Consider the following 16188-nt stretch of genomic DNA (forward strand, 5'->3'; position numbering starts at 1 on the left):
TATGGGGAGGTGGTGGGATTGAGGTGCACCGGGCTGCACTCCATGCAGGCCAGCTCCAGTATTTATTGAGGCCCTACTGTGTGACAGGCCCAGGGGGTGGCGTGAAGATGGGACTACAACCTAAGCCAGAGGGGGAGGGGGTGAGATGTAGGGTGCCGGTGTGAGAGATGGGCTAAGATGGACAAAGGGAAACGGGGCTGTAGAGATCGCGGGGCTCCCGGCCCCCGGCAGCCAGAGCCTCCTCCCCCGGCCCAGAGTAGGACAGGAAATATGCAGAATGACCCCTGACGGCCAGTTTGGCTCCTTCCTGCAGGACTCTCTGCTTCCTCCTTCGGCACAGGCAGCCGGGCCGTTGGGACCATCCTGAGAAGACCTTCCTTTGGGCCTCAGAACAGGTAGGAGAAAGAGCGGGCATGGCTGGGCCCTCTGTGTTGGGGGCTGGGGGGGGGCAGCCTCTTCCTTGGAGGGCTCAACTCCAGCACATGTACTCACCCTGTGAGTTAGCCTGCAGGGCCAGGCCTCACCCTGCTGTGACTGGGGAGTGTGTCCCTGCCCACAGGGTCCAGTCCGGCCCAGGTCTGTGGTTTCCTGAGCTCCCAGAGAGACCTTGGGGGACAAAATCCAGGTATACCAGGCCCTTCTGGGTGGTGGCGGTGGGGAGGGGTACCCTGGAGCCTCCGCACAATGACTTGGGCCTCTGGTTGACCTTGGACTAGATGATATGGGTCTTCTGCCTCTTGGAGAGAGCTTGTGCTGATCTCATCCCTTCAGGGACTCTCCGTTCCCCTCTCTGAAATGGGCACAGGGTTGTCTGAGGGGAGCCTGCTGTGAGAAAGCAGGCCTGGGTGTGGCCGTGAGTGTGGCTGAGGGGGGGCAGGAACCCCCCCTCTTCTTCTTGTCTTCCCCTTCTGGGGGGGGGGTGCATCGCCCGGCACTCACCTTTACTCTGGACTGATTCTACTTGGCCCAGAGCCCCAGGGAGGGGTGGGCAGGAGGGCCATATGTGAGTGTTTTCTTGCTTGGTACTGGGCCCTTGTGTCTAGCTGTTGTCAGCTGGGCCTGGCTCAGCCTCTGCCTTGTAATGGGTGCCCCAGCCCTTCCCTGGTAAGGCTCTTGGCTGAGGATCTGGCCTGGGGGGAGGGAGGGTTGGGAGAAGGGTACCCTGGGCCGCCCCCCTGCACCCCCCCTTCTCTCGTGGGCTCCAGTCCTGTTGTCCTGGCCACAGTCTGTTTGACATGCAGCTTCCTGTGGGAGCTGCCAGCCTGGAGTGAGCTTGCCTACCGCTCTTGGGGACAGCCCCTCTGCTGTAGGGGCCCTCCGAGATGCCATGCCAGCAGCAGGGCAGGGGTGGGGGGCATTTCCAGAAAAGGTAGGCTGACGATTCCCCACATTGCCTCGCACCGGTGAGCCGGACTCTTGGTGCGCCCTCATTCTGGGGGGCTGCCCAGGCCCTGGGAGGCACCTGCTGTGGGCCAGGCCCCCGCAGGAGACTCTGCTGCACTGGGTCAGAGGCTTTCAGGGCTTTTGGGGGCCACTCTGCAGGCCATGGTAGGGGTGGGGGTGGGGGCAGGGCGGGCTCATGTGGGACCTTTGTGTAGGAGGGGAGACCCTCCTGGATGGCCCCTCAGCTTCATGGGGATGGAAGGCTTCCAAGTCAGCCTGTTTGTCAAAGGACCCCCCGCCCCCGTGGGGAAAGCTGGAAGGGTGCAGCTGCCAACACCGGGAGCCACCGGGGGGAGGACTGGAGGATGAGGAGGGGGAAGCCAGAGGGCCTGGCAGGGTGGGCAAATCAGCTCTAGCGCTACCTTGGTGGCATCGGAGGCGCCACCTTGGATTTGCAGTGCTTTTCAGGAAGTAGGTGCTGCCCTGGGACTGGGCATGTGACTCACTGTGGGACCTCAGGAAAGCCACTTTGGTCTCTCCCGTAGTGTGCTGGGCACGGTGCCAGGGGCCAGGGAACTGTCTCTGCCCCCTAGGAGCCTCCACTCAACTAGAAGGGAACAAATGTGCTCAGAGGAGGCTGAGTCCAAGCTGAGACGGGAGAGCGATGATGGGAAGAGGGACCAGATCCCCCAGAGGCTGCGGCCCAAGGGAGGCCGATGGAGAGAGCAGGGCTAGGTCTGACCCGGCTGGGAAAGACGTGTAGTGGCAGAGCAGAGAGAAGGGGCAGAGGAAGGGGAGGTGGTGGTACAGTGACGAGACTGGCAGCTGACCGATATAGGCGTGAGGGAGAGCAAGAGTCCGGGAGGGCTCTGGGAACCTGGGGCATGGGGTGGACAGCGGGCAGGGCACAGATGACTTGGCCTCAGCCCTGGCGGGGCAGGGAAGGGCCTTCTGGCTTGGTGCCAAGCAGAGCTGCCCAGGAGGTGACAGCCCAGTTCCTGCCCGGCTACAGCAGAGGATGCCCAAGGCTGGTGTTGGGGGCATCCTCTCTACCTTGGCATGCCTTCCTTTCCTCCTCTGCCTCCTGCCTTTCCTGCTCTTCCCCTCCCTGGTGTTGGCTGGCCCTGCTTTAGCACCAGCCATAGCCAACGTGCAGGATCCTCCTCCTGCTTCTCTCTCTCCTCCCTGCAAAGACTTAGGGTTGCCTCTTCCTCTGGCCTGCAAGGGTGGCTTCAGGCCTCCTTTCCAATCTTGCCTGTGGAGACTGCTGCCCGACAGGCGTCTTCTGGTCTCCCAACCAGGCGTTGGCCCTTTGACATGCTGCTCCCTCAGCTGCACACACGGCTCATGCACACATGTACACACATATATCCCAATGCACACCTGTACATACATGCTCACGCACACATGTACATACATGCAGCACACTGCACAATGCTCATGCACACACGTACATGCATACAGCACAGTGCACACACATGCTCACGCACACACGTCCATGAATACAGCACAGTGCACACACATGCTCACGTACACAGTGCTCATGCACATATGTACACACATGTGCACACACAACACAGTGCACACACATGCCTCACATGCTCATGTATACATGTACATACATACAGCACCGTGCACACATGCTCGCACACAGTGCTCATGCACACACACGGTTGTGCACATATGTGCACAGCACAGTGCACACACATGTCTCATGCACCTACACACATCAACATGAACACACATGTGCTCTCATGCATACAGGTGCACACACACATTCAGAGGCACGGAGAAATTTGTACAAAGAGGAGACCCAGTTGGACTCCCTGGGGAAAGGAGCAGGAGAAGTCCCATCTCAGTCCCCTTTGCTTCCCTGCTTGGGCACACGGCTGAGGGCAGCACGTTGAGCGTTTTACTGAGATTGTGACTTGAGCCTTCTCCAGGGAGCCCAAGGGAAGCCCTCGCCTTAGCCCCCACCCCAGCTTCTCTGGCTCCTGCACTGCATTGCCTGAGAGCTGGCCTTTCAGCTTCTGTTTCGGTCACATGTCCCGTGAGACCAATGAGCGTGGGAGGAGGGGGAATGTCACTGTTGGTCCTTCTTCACCCCATGCCTCCATCCTCACCCCAGCCACACTGAGGGCGTAAGAAAGGTGAATGGAGAGACAGAGGCAGAGATGTAGGCATCCTGAGAGAAGCAGAGAAGGGCAGACATGGGGAAAAAAGGAGGCCGAGGGCACCCTGCGGACAGACAACTTCAAGTGTTAGGTTGTCAAAGGAATGTTATAAGGACTGACAAGCCAACTGACTTGACTTGTTTACCCAGAAAAGAATGGAAGCTCCTTGGGCTTGGGACTGCTTCATTCTCTAGGCTTGTATCCCCCAGGGCTGAGCACACAGTAGGTGCTTGGGGCATAGTAGGTGCTTGCTCTCTGCTTGCTGATCCATTGAAATCACAGGGGCCACAGCCCAGTACACCCTGACCGCTGCTGTCTCCCCCATTCTTTTTGCCCCTCGTGGGTCACAATCAGTGTGTTCTTCAGCTCTATGCCTGTCTTTCTCCTCCTGGCTTCTCTGGCCTTTGGCATCCACCTGCGTCCCTGCCTCCTTGGGTCAGATGGGCTCACCTGCCACTCCGCAGGGACGAATAGTGCCACTATAAGCACCTTGGAAGGGACTTCACCCCCCCCCCCAGCTTCAGAGCATGCTCCTAATCATTACATTATTGGGACTGTAAGGGCCAAATTTATTATGGGGAGAGTTCATTGGGTGGCTCACTGTAATATTGGGGGTCAGAAAATGAGAGACCTCTTGGTCCAAAGTTTCCTCCCTTTCAAACTGCCTTTTTAAGTTATTTCTCTCAGGCTAATAAGAAAGGAGATTAACAGCCTCTTTTCCACAAACAAATCAGGTTTTATTAATGTGAATAAAATTGACAATAAAGGTGAAGTTAATAAAGCCAGGGACAAGGGAATAAAGGAAGAAAAAACGAATAAGCTCCCTGGCTTTATCAAAGACTGACTCCAACCCAAACTTGCTTCCTGCTCAGCTGACTCAAAGAGCTGGCCTCAATTCCACTCACCACCTGGGGTCCATAGTTTCAATGGGAGTCAGCTGTGCAGTCCCTCTCTGGTACACTCCTCCACTCATCAGAGGGAAAGAGAGCTCTCCGAGCGAGCGTTCCCTTTTCTACTTTTTCTCTCCCTCCCCCAAAAGGGAGGTTCTTCAAGTTGCTTGGCTGAGAGTGGTCCCCTGTTGATGTCAGTAGTACACTAACAGGTCACTCAGGGCAGGCCAGGTGTGGCCTATAGCTAATCATCCCCAAGTAGGTACTTAGTCGGTTTCTCATTCTCACCCAATTCAAACAATACTAAATCAATTAGGTGGGATCCCTGGGCATCTGCCAAATTCCATTATTTTATCACACGACAAAGAGTCTGATTATTTTCATGATTCTGTAGCCAGGCAGGAAAGGAAATGAATGTATTCTGAAGCCACGCCTCTAGCCCTTGTCTATGTCTGTGTCTGTGTCCATGTCTCTGTCCATGTCCCTGTCCGTGTCCCTGTCCGTGTCTGTGTCCCTGTCTGTGTCCGTATCCCTGTCCATGTCCGTGTCCCTGTCCGTGTCCGTGTCCCTGTCCGTGTCTGTGTCCCTGTCTGTGTCCGTATCCCTGTCCATGTCCATGTCCGTGTCCCTGTCCGTGTCCGTGTCCCTGTCTGTGTCCATGTCTGTGTCCCTGTCTGTGTCCGTATCCCTGTCCATGTCCATGTCCCTGTCCATGTCCGTGTCCCTGTCCGTGTCCGTGTCCCTGTCCGTGTCCGTGTCTATGTCTGTGTCCGTGTCTATGTCCCTGTCTGTGTCCGTGTCTTTGTCCCTGTCTGTGTCTGTGTCCCTGTCTGTGTCCCTGTCCCTGTCTGTGTCCGTGTCCCTGTCCGTGTCCGTGTCTATGTCTGTGTCCGTGTCTATGTCCCTGTCTGTGTCCATGTCCCTGTCTGTGTCCGTGTCCCTGTCTGTGTCCGTGTCCCTGTCTGTGTCCGTGTCCCTGTCCGTGTCCGTGTCTATGTCTGTGTCTGTGTCTATGTCCCTGTCTGTGTCCGTGTCTTTGTCCCTGTCTGTGTCTGTGTCCCTGTCCCTGTCTGTGTCCATGTCCCTGTCTGTGTCCGTGTCCCTGTCCGTGTCCGTATCCCTGTCCATGTCCCTGTCCATGTCCCTGTCCATGTCCGTGTCCCTGTCCGTGTCCGTGTCTATGTCTGTGTCTGTGTCTATGTCCCTGTCTGTGTCTGTGTCCCTGTCTGTGTCCCTGTCCCTGTCTGTGTCCGTGTCTATGTCCCTGTCTGTGTCTGTGTCCCTGTCTGTGTCCGTGTCTTTGTCCCTGTCTGTGTCTGTGTCCCTGTCTGTGTCCCTGTCCCTGTCTGTGTCCCTGTCCCTGTCTGTGTCCGTGTCCCTGTCTGTGTCTGTGTCCCTGTCTGTGTCCGTGTCCCTGTCTGTGTCTGTGTCCCTGTCTGTGTCCGTGTCCCTGTCCGTGTCCCTGTCTGTGTCCCTGTCCGTGTCCATCTTGGCATGTCTCTGTGTGACCACACTGCTGCTAGCTGGCATAGACCTCATCAAGCCCTATGAGAAAGGGGAGATCTGGGAGGGTGGCTGCTCTCCCTGGCACAGAGCTGTGAAAACCAGCAGGACTGAACAAGCACAGACCATGGAACAGCTCATTAAATTTTAGTGGTCTTTGTGTCCTGAGAGCCGGCAGGCTTGCTCCCTTATTTAGGGCACCTCTTCTCATCCTGGCTTCTTGTTGTCCCTGCAGCTCCTCCGCCACCACCTGGTGGTTCCCAAGAACTTGTTCCTCAGGGATCCAGGGTGGGTGGCTGGGCCCCCGAGTAGCCACAGCCACGCTTCCTGCTCGCTTCCCTTTCTGCCTCAGGTTCAAGGTGCTAAATTTGAGACCCCCAAGAATGTGGTGACCACAAAGGGCATCACCAGGTCCCAGGCCTAGGATGTGGTTACCACCCTCTTTAGCCTGGTGGGTGTGAGGTGCGGGGTTTGGCTGGGCCCTTGGGGTCACCTGGATGCAGACCAGGGCTAGAGCTGGGTCTCCATCAGCTGCATCTCCCTGGTTTCCCACCCAGTGTGGGGCTGGGGAGACAAAGAGCAGCATCAAGGTGTGAGTGCCTCCCCTCTCCAGATGATCTGGGAACACACCTCCAAAGCTAGGGGGAAGAAAGTAGAAGGGTTGGAGCAGCAGAGAGACAAGCCAATGTGCACCTGGACAGAGGAGGGGCCTGGAGGAACCCTGACACCACCCCCCACCCCAAGAACAAAAGCATGGGGCTCTCTCTGAGGAAGGAGCAGCTGCTTGTTCCCCGCCCCCACCCACCCAAGGCTAAAGTAGAGAGAACCACAGACTCTGTCTGGAGAGATGACCGATCACCCACTGAGGGTCTGACTCAGGAGGAGCAGAAGGTGATGGTGGTAGCTGATGACCTTCCTGCACAGGGAACTTGAAGCAGGTCTTTGTCAATTGGAGGATGCAAAAGAACATGGCCCACATTCCCAAGAAGAGATGGCGGACTTCCCGGGGCTCTTCAAACAGAGACAAGAACTTGAGTCTGCTGATTGACAAAGACCCAAGTGACCTGGCCAGAGGGAACCTCAGATTCTTGGCAGAGAAAGAGCCTTGAGCCAACTCAAGGTCGGGGTTTGGAGGCAGGGGAGGCTGAGAAGAGGGGCAGTCTGGGGCGTGAGCAGAGGCTGGAGGAGAGACCGGCTGGGAACGGGATTCTGGTGTCTGGACTGTAGCTTCAAGTGCAGGAATGACAGGATACTGGCCTGGAATGGAACGGCCTTGACAGAGGCTGCTAACAACATATTCTCCAGGTGTCTTGCAAGTTGAATCCAAAGGACTTGAAACTGGAAAGGCTCAGGGAGGGAGCCAAGTGCCTTTGTATTCACCAAGCTGGAGATTGGAGGGAAAGAAGTGGCAGCAGGGGCAAGAAGAAAGGGCAGGGGCCCTCCTGAAGTTCCCCAGAGCCAAGAGCCAAGAAAGGGGTGGCCCGGGGTGTCCTGACACAAGTAAATGCCAAAGCTCAAGCGACAAGGAGGAGGAGCTCGGTGGCAGGCTTGACCTCAGAGGGTCACGGAGGATTCTTGGGAACAGAAACTAGCTGGGCTAGAGCTTTGGGGTGGGGAAGGAAGCAGTGTGTCGTGTTCCTCTTTGGAAAGGGAAGATGGTCACACAGGCTGACGTGCTCCCTTAAATGTTGGGAAAGCAGATTCCAAAGGGCTTAGAGAAAGCATAGGTAGAATTCCTTGGGCCAAATTTGAAGGGAGAAGAAAGCCCGAGAGGGACAGGAAATTGGTAAGAGTCAAATTCTGGAAGAGAAGAGAAAGAAATAATTGTGGTGAGGAGGAAAGATGGGATCTCTCTGAAGAGACTGATGTGGATGCACAGGGAGCTCACCTACCATTTCGATTTTTAAAATATATGTACAGAAGATGGAGCCAAAGTTAACAGGGTGACTATAAATGCACACGCAGCCTTTGGAGAAGAGTAGTGTCAAAGCAACTGCAAATGAGCTGAGATCAGCAGGAGAAGTGAAGAACACAAAGGCTCAAAGCTGCCTAAGGATGAGATCCAAAGAAGAGATGGGACTGCCTGGTGGTGGTCCCTGAGGTCAGTGGCAGGGCAGAGCTGCTCAACTTTCTTTTTTCTTTTGCCAGGGAGAATGACTTCGAGACTAGTAGGATAGAAATTATTCATTAAGTGGTTTATACGGTGCCTACCACATGCCAGGCACTGTTCCAAGGGTCATCAAAGGGCATACAGTGTAATGAGGAGACCGCACAGAAAGGGAAGCTGAGAAGGGTGGTGGGGTAGGACAGCCAGTGGAAAAAGACAAGATGGCTGGACTGGGCACCCTCTTCAGATAGAGGCTCTGGGAGGGGCTAGCCTAGGCACCCTCTTCAGGTAGAACCTCTGGGGAGGGCTAGCCTGGGCACCCTCTTAAGATAGAAGCTCTGGGAGGGGCTAGCCTGGGCACCCTCTTCAGATGGAAGCTCTGGGAGGAACTCTCAACTTTGATCTCCAATCAGAGGGAGGGAGGGAGGTGGGGTGGAGAATACGGAGGAGGTGTGAGTCTCAAGGCTAACATTATCTTTGTCCTCAGGGAGCTTACATTCAATCTTGGATCTAGCATGCATGTATGCATTTGTGTACATATGTAGATGTGCATAGGCTCTGGGACATGCTATGTGCTTAATAAATGCCAGATGGCTTATAGAAATGTATAAAATAGAGACACAACATATCCCAGATGTTGGTGGTGGGGAAGAGGCACTAACAGCTGGGGAAGACTCAGGAGAGGCCTCCAGGAAGAGGCAGCAGGGAGTTCAGATGGGAGACTATACCGCACATATGCCCTTGTGGAAGGTGTGGAAGGTGGAGGTGGTAGCTAGGCCCAGGGACTAGCTGACCATCTCTGAAGGGCTGCCTGGTGGAGGAAGGCTGGGTCTGGTTCTGCTTTCCTATGTTTCTCTGGGGGTAGATCCAGGGGAGGTGGGCAGAGGTTACAGAGAGGCCAATTGAGGCCGGATATTAGGGAGCCTTCCTCAGGATGGGAGAGTGGAGGGGCTCAGCTGAGAAGGAGGTGGTCAGTTCTTCCTCCCAGGAGGCTTTTGAGAGGGAGCTGGACCACCAATGGCCGTCAGAACTCAGGCTTGGCTGGCCTGGATGCCTGGGAGGGGGGTGGTGGGCAGAGAGGAGGATCCCATGGCCTCTAAGTTACCACTTCCTTTGTTGAAAGTCCTGGAGATGGGGTGTGGGGGTGGTGAGGGGGGAACCACAGTGGTGCCACCCTTAGGCCAGAAGGTTCTTGAGGGGGCAGTGCTGGGAAAGGCCAGAGGTGGGGGGTACAGGTGGCTGGAGGAGAGAGAGGCAGCCCGGATCTGTGGTGCTGGCTGAGAGAGGTTGGCATCTGTGCCCTGCCTGGGACTCTGCCTCCTTCTTCCCAGCCCTAACCAGCCAGACCCTGACCTCTGCCTGCCTTATTCCCCCTTGAGGGGTCTTGTCTCCTGCTTGGCACCTCTGTGAGCAGGGAAGGGGACCACCTACCCCTTGGCAGTTAAGAGTAGTCATGGCATGTGCCACTCCATCAGGCCCTGTCTAGAGAAGACAGGGAGCTGAGCTTCCTGAGGAAGTAGCCACTCTAGCCATGCCTGAGCTGAAGGAGAGAGGGAGACAAGGGGGATTGGCAGCCCGAGGGACAGATGGATGGAGGATGGACAGATAGGGAGTAGACAGACAGCCAGACCCCAGGGCCAGGCAGCTGGCCAGCATGGTTGCTGGGCTCAGGACCGGAGCCTGCTGCGGTGCCCATGGCCCAGGAGAATCCCTGGGGGTACATTTGATGAAACTGCTGCATTCTTAGCATCCAGTCAGTGGAGTGGAGAGTCTGGGATCTGCATTTCTTGCTATCTGTCAGTCTCAGTTCTGCTGGGCAGAACCCAGGGCACAGGGAATGAGAGGAGGGCCCGGACTAGCCAGTCCTCTTCCTGAGTGCCCAGTGAATAGGTTTGCAGGGGGCACTGGAGAGATCTGAAGCCAATGCCAAGCCAAGCCAAGCCAAGGTAAAACTTCATGTAGCACCTACTATGTTCTGGGCGCTATGTGAAGTGCTTATTTATTTATTTATTTTGGTGAGGCAATTGGGGTTAAGTGACTTGCTCAGGGTCACACAGCTGGTAAGTGTCAAGCATCCAAGGTTGGATTTGAACTCAGGTCCTCCTGATTCCAGGGCCGGTGCTCTACCCACTGTGCCACCTAGCCGCCCCATGTGAAGTGCTTTTTACAAGCATTGTGAGGTAGGTGCTATTAGTATCTCATTCTGCAGATGGAGACGCTGAGGCAGGCAGAGGTGAAGTGACACGTTTCTGAGGATGGATTTGAACTCTGGTCTTCCTGATTCTAAGCCTAGAACTCTACCTACTATGCTACCTCTAGTTACATGACAAAAACGGTATGAAAGACATTGTCCTGGAGATACGGACCTGGAAAAGGAGGCAGGAGGCACAGAGAATACAAGGGATAGTGGGGAGACGTCCAGGTGCAGTGTGGGGGGACATGGGGCTCACTCCCTGCCCAGGAGGATCAGTGGGTGCCCAGGAAATGAGCAAAAGAGGATGAGGTGTGCTGGTGCTGCAATCTGCCCCGTGGGGTGCCCACCTTGGGAAGGTCCCAGATGTCTGGGAGCGGCTTGGGCTTGTGCCCGGGCTTGCATGCCTAGGCGGTTGTGGGTCATGATCATTGATGCCTGGCCGTCCATACTGTGTGGCTCTGGGTTTTAGTCTCTGTGAGCGTTTTCACGAATGTACAGGGAGATTGCCATGGGGGAGCAAGACACCTGCCGCCCTCCAGGGCTGAGGCTGCAGAAGGAGGCCTGGGGCAGCGGCAAATTGTCCCGTGTGTTTCTGTCCCATTTAATTGGATATACCTACATGTAGACACATGCACCTACACAGATACACGCATACATATACCTACACACATATACATGTGCTTACATGTAGACACACACCTATACACATACATGCACACATACACACCCAGCCACATATATACACACATATACACATACATACACCTACATGTAGACACAATGCACCTATACATGTATATACATATACACCTACCTACATACATATGCACATACATACACCTACACACACTTACACCTACATGTAGACAAACATGCACCTACACACATATACACATACATACACCTACATGTAGACAGTGCACCTACACAGATACACATACACACACCTACACACATATACACACATGTGCCTACATGTAGACACATACACACATACGCCTACATACACACATGCAACTATGTGTAGACACACCTATATGCATACATGCACACATACACACCCAGCCACATACATACACACATACATACACCTACATGTAGACACATGCACCTACATACCTATACACATACACACATATCTACACCTACACAATATATATACCTACATCTATATACATACACTCACACACACATACACATGTACACAAATATATACACCTGTCCACAACCACATGCACACACATGCAAATTCTCAGTTGTGCTTACACCTGTGCCCCCAAACTCTGCCTTGCACACACCCGAAGATATCTACCCATGGGAACCTCATACAATCTGGGGCCCCTGCTCCTGGCTGATCTGGGGGAAGGCAGCACCCTTTGCCCTTCTCCAGCCCACCCACCCAATGCAGGCAGCCAGCAACCTTGATGGGGAATGGAATGGGATTTTGTTGTTGTCCAGTTGTATTCAGTTGTGTCCGACTCTCCATGGCTCCATTTGGGGTTTTCTTGGCAGAGATACTGGAGGGGTTTGCCATTCTCTTCTGCAGCTCGTTTTAGAGATGAGGAAACTGAGGCAAACAAGGTGAGGTGACTTGCCCAGGGTCACACGACTAGTGAGTGTCTGAGGTTGGATTTGAACTCGGAAAGAGGAGTCTTCCTGACTCCAGGAATGGAGCGGAGAGCGCCCTTGGAGATCATCTTGACCTTTATCTTACAGAAGAGGCAGGGAAAGTGCCTGCCCAAGATCATGCAGTGATTGGTGGCTGAGATGGGGCTAGAAAGCAGGCCCCTGCCTGGTCTGGGGGTGTTCAGAGATCGCCTCCTGGGTTTGGGGATAGGGCCGAGACTGGTAGTGACCCAGACTTTTGCTCTGTAGACTCTAGTGAGTGTGGCCTGCCTGAGAAGCCCTGTTCACCCTGGTGAGAATTGGGGGGGGGCAGGAAAAGAGCCCCTGCTAGCTGGCTGTGGGGGAAGGCGGTTTGGGTGGAGTTCTCACCGGGGCCGACAGGCGTCAGCAGAGGGTCAGGATCTCTGTGGGCCGCAGTTCTGGTTCCTACCAGCGTCTTAGTGCAGGGAGGGCGAAACAGCAGGGGGTCAGCCTCATTTGCCTGTCTGCCTTCCAACTCCAAGGGCCTAAACCTCCCCCACCACCCAACCCCAGCCTGACCACCATGGGGGTGCAGGGGCTTCCCAGCAGGATTCCTTGTGGGGAGGAGAGAGCCCCCCCTTCCTGGCAGGCTGCTGGGGAGGGGCCGGGGGTCTTTCTGTGTGTGTACATGTGTGTGCATGTGTGCGCATGTTGGGGGTGGCGCAGGGGCTGGGCTTCACCTCCCTCTCTCCTTCCCTCCTTCCCTTCCTTCCTCCCTCCCCTCCTTCCATCCATCCCACCTCCCCTCTCTCCCTTCTTCTCTCCCTCTTTCCCTCCGTCCCTCTCTTCCTCCCTCTCATCTTCCCTCTCTCCCTCCTTCTCTCCCTCCTTCCACCCCTCCCTCTTTTCCTCCTCCCCTCTCTTCCTCCTTCCCTCCCTCTCTTCCTCCCTTTCCCCCCCCCCACCCCATGGCACTCTGGGACTTTTTCAGTTTTCTCTTCTCTGGGTCCTGCCCAATTGGAGGGGGTGCATGTGTGTGTGTGTATGTGTGTAGCGGGGTTTGACCCTATTTCCTTTTTGCTGACCCACTTGTTCCCTGGTGCGAATGTACTCTAGCCTCAGTGGGCTAGGTGGGGAGAAAGGCGTCACCCCTTTTGCCCATTTTTCTCCTTCTAACCTCACAAACACTGCCTCCCTCCCTCCCCCAGTTCCTGGACCTCTTGGGAGTCTGCCGTCAGAGTATGGATGGCAGGGCCCTGGGCCCGGAGGGTGACTGTCCTGAGCTGCTGCTCCCTCTCAGGGTTGAGGCCCAAGCCCTGAAGCACCCCCCCTCATCCTCACAGCCAGTTGAGGGCCTTGAAGAAGGGGGCAGGGTCCCCCCTCTCCTGTTCTTTCCCATTGGACAGTAGAGGAAGCCAAAATCAAAGCCCTGGGGACTGCCCGGGGCTCCTAACTCCCAAGGACGCCCCACTGTCCTCCTCTGGGTGCTGAACTGCCCCATTCAAGAGGTCCAGGATCCTCTTGCTTTATCTGCCAGGGCTCCCTGCCTTCCCCATGCCCATCTCCTGGATGGCAGACCCAAGCCCAGGCGGATCGGCCTCTTTCAAATGCCCCTTTCCCAAACTTCTCGGAAACCTGGTCTCCCAAACTTCACTGTCCTGGGCAGCTGCCTCCCCTCTCACTGCTCCTCCCTGAGTCCCAAGCCCGGACTTGTAGCCTCAGGTTTGCTCCCTCCCTGCTGCCCACCTAGATAAGCAGGGACCCATGGGCCTTCTCCCTTGCCCCTCCCCTGCTCCTGGCTCCCTCCCACGGTGTTGCCCTCGGAGGCCCCTGGGCCTTGGTTCGGTGAGGGGAAGGTGGGAACGGGCTCTCTCCACCCCCTAGTTGGGTTCTGAGGGGGCCTGCTGCTGTGGCCCAACGGATGGGAGGGTCTAGGTGTCCTATTTCCCCAACTCCTCAGGGGCAGAATTCTGGAGACCGAGTCCTTTGTCCCTTGGCCTCTCAACCCCCGCAGGCTGTCGGTAGGTGGGGGAAGGGAGGTGTCTCTGAGGAAGTGTGTTGCGCCTTATCTAGGGCTGTGCAGCGGACCTCAATTCACTTGCACGCCATGCAGCCTCGCTTTGGAGTCTCTAGACCTGGGGGACAGGGGCTCCCCCCCTTCCCGTGGCTCCCCTCATGGTAGGGGCCGTTGGCTACCACCTTCCTCCCTCTCGAACTCACAGCCTCCTGGGAGTGGCCCCTGCCCTGGGGGAAGGTAGATGGACAGACTGACAAGCCAGCGAGAATGGGGCGGGGCAAGGGGCGGAGGCAGAGAGTTTGCCCGCCCAGCCCTGTCCCCCGTCTCGGTCCCACCGAGCTCCCCAAGCGGGGCATCTGAAGCAGGTTTCCTACCTAGCCCGCCCGGAGGCGGGGAGGAGAAAGAGTAGGGGTGTGCGGATTGAGCTCCGCATCCCATGTACCCCGCCCTCCAGCCTGGCCCGTGCAAGCCTCCCGAGCACAGCACGCCCATAGCTGCCGAGGCCGCCGCGAGCTCGGACCCGGGCCAGAGCGGGGCAAGGACTCGGCAGGCTGCTAGGAGCTGGGTCCGGGGCTCCTCTGGCCCGGGCTGGGGTTCCCAAGGCTGGCGGTGAGGGGAGGGGCGGCGGGAGGGGGCGGGGCGTGGGCCGGAGTCCTGATTGGCTGCAGTCGGCGGGCGGGAGCCGGCGAGAGGGAGAGTGCTGAGCCCGCAGTGTGTGCGAGAGGGAGCCTCCGGGAGGGCGGCAGGGAGGAGGCGGCGGCGGCGGCCCGGGGCTCCAGGCGCACGGCCGGCCGCGGGCATGGACAAGGCCACGGCCCCGGAGCGCGGCGGCGCGGGCGCGCTGTGAGAGGGGCGGCCTCTGGCTGCCAGCGAGCCATGAGCCAGGACGGAGGCCGGTCGGGGCGGCGGCGCCGCTAGCTAGCCGAGCGGGGGGTGGCACGCTCGGCCAGGGGCGCTGTCCCACGGGGCCGGGCGGGGCGCGGAGCCCGGAGAGAGGCCGCTACCTGCCGGGAGGGCGAAAGAGGAGAGGAGGAGGAGGAACAGGAGCAGGAGCAGGACGAGGAGGAGGAAGGCGCGGGGCGGGCACCGGCCAAGGTGCCAGCCAGTGCGAGGAGGGGCTTCCCGCCGCTCCCGCCCGCCCCGTCCTGTGTCCTGACCCGCCGGGATGGCGAGCCCCCGCCGCCGTTAAGGAGCAGCGGTGAGGGGAGGCCCGAGCCGCGGGCACCATGCGCCGGTCCAGCACGGACGAGTCTACCTACCACCGGAGCCCGTCCCTGGACAGCAAGGACTTGGGTTTCGCGCCGGGCGCCTTCCGCCGCTACAGCGGCCTCTACGGGGCCGGGGCCGGCCCGGGACCCGGAGCTGGGGGCCAGGACAGCGGCTCCTCCTTCTTCGGCTTCCACAGCAACCCCGGCCCCAAAGCCACCAAGGCCAAGTACACGTCTCCCAAGGGCAACAAGTACGTCGTGTTTTACCTGGACCTCTCCTTTATCTTTCTCCTAGAACTGCGGCGCTGCGGCATGGCGCACACCTGCCTCCAGGGCGTCAAGTACCTCATGTTCGTCTTCAACCTTCTCTTCTGGGTAAGTGCTGCACCTGTCGGGTCGAGCGCTGGAGCCAGCTCTGGTGAGGGTGAGGGTGAGGGTAGGGGGCTCCTGGTGAACGGAGAACCGAGGGCGAGCGCTGGTGAGGGTAGGGGGGGCGCCTGGTGAGCGGAGAACCGAGGGCGAGCCCTCTTGAGGGTAAGGGGGGGGGGCTTGGTGAATGCAGGGGGACTCCCTGGTGAGTGGATGAGGAACCTTAGTGAGTGGAGGGAGAGCCATGCCATGTGTCCTACGGTCAGGAGGCTCAGTGCTGTGCCTGACCTTACTCCCTCACTCTAGGCTCGTGGCTGGCACCTCCGTCCAGCGGCTCTTCGTCTTCTCCCACAGTGCCATCCTGGGAGCTGATGGAGCCCCAGGGAGGATAGGGGATAGTTCCAAAAGCCATGTGCTTCCCCTGCCTGTGAACTCTAGACTGGGCCGGGATTCTCCCTCCCTGGGGCCAGGGACTGGTGTCTAGCCTCTGACCTAATTTGTGGCCCAGGCTCAGGCAGCCCCCAAGGTGCCTTTTTCTTAGCCCACTTCCAAGTAGATTTCCTCCCTTTCCCACTTCCCGGCCCAGGGAACTAGGGTCTCTCACTTCATTTTTACAGATCTCTAAGCCAGGAATTTGGTTGGCTTCCCTCAGCTGTGTAGTGTTGGCCAAGTGTGGTCAGCCTGGGCAGGGGGCAGGGCACCTGCTTTCTTGGGCAGCCCCTGTGCAAGGAGGCAGATTGGAAGTGCTGGGGGGCC

General features: G+C 57.4%; 1 protein-coding gene across 4 annotated transcripts in view; it reads left to right on the plus strand.

Annotated features, from left to right (window-relative positions):
* TSPAN4 (tetraspanin 4) overlaps positions 1–16188 on the plus strand; it is a 90377-nt gene that overhangs the window by 16508 nt on the left and 57681 nt on the right. For 3 of the 4 annotated variants that reach the window (XM_043972434.1, XM_043972433.1, XM_043972432.1), the window contains exons 2-3: positions 314–395; positions 15359–15438. In XM_043972434.1, coding sequence (XP_043828369.1) covers positions 15376–15438 — 63 coding nt within the window. In that variant the 5' untranslated portion in view covers positions 314–395; positions 15359–15375. Of the gene's footprint in view, positions 1–313; positions 396–14573; positions 15439–16188 lie in introns of those variants that run through there. The other variant, XM_043972431.1, reaches the window with a different exon arrangement.

This window comes from Dromiciops gliroides, chromosome 6 (genome assembly GCF_019393635.1).
Source record: "Dromiciops gliroides isolate mDroGli1 chromosome 6, mDroGli1.pri, whole genome shotgun sequence".
In the NCBI taxonomy this organism is placed as follows: domain Eukaryota; kingdom Metazoa; phylum Chordata; class Mammalia; order Microbiotheria; family Microbiotheriidae; genus Dromiciops; species Dromiciops gliroides.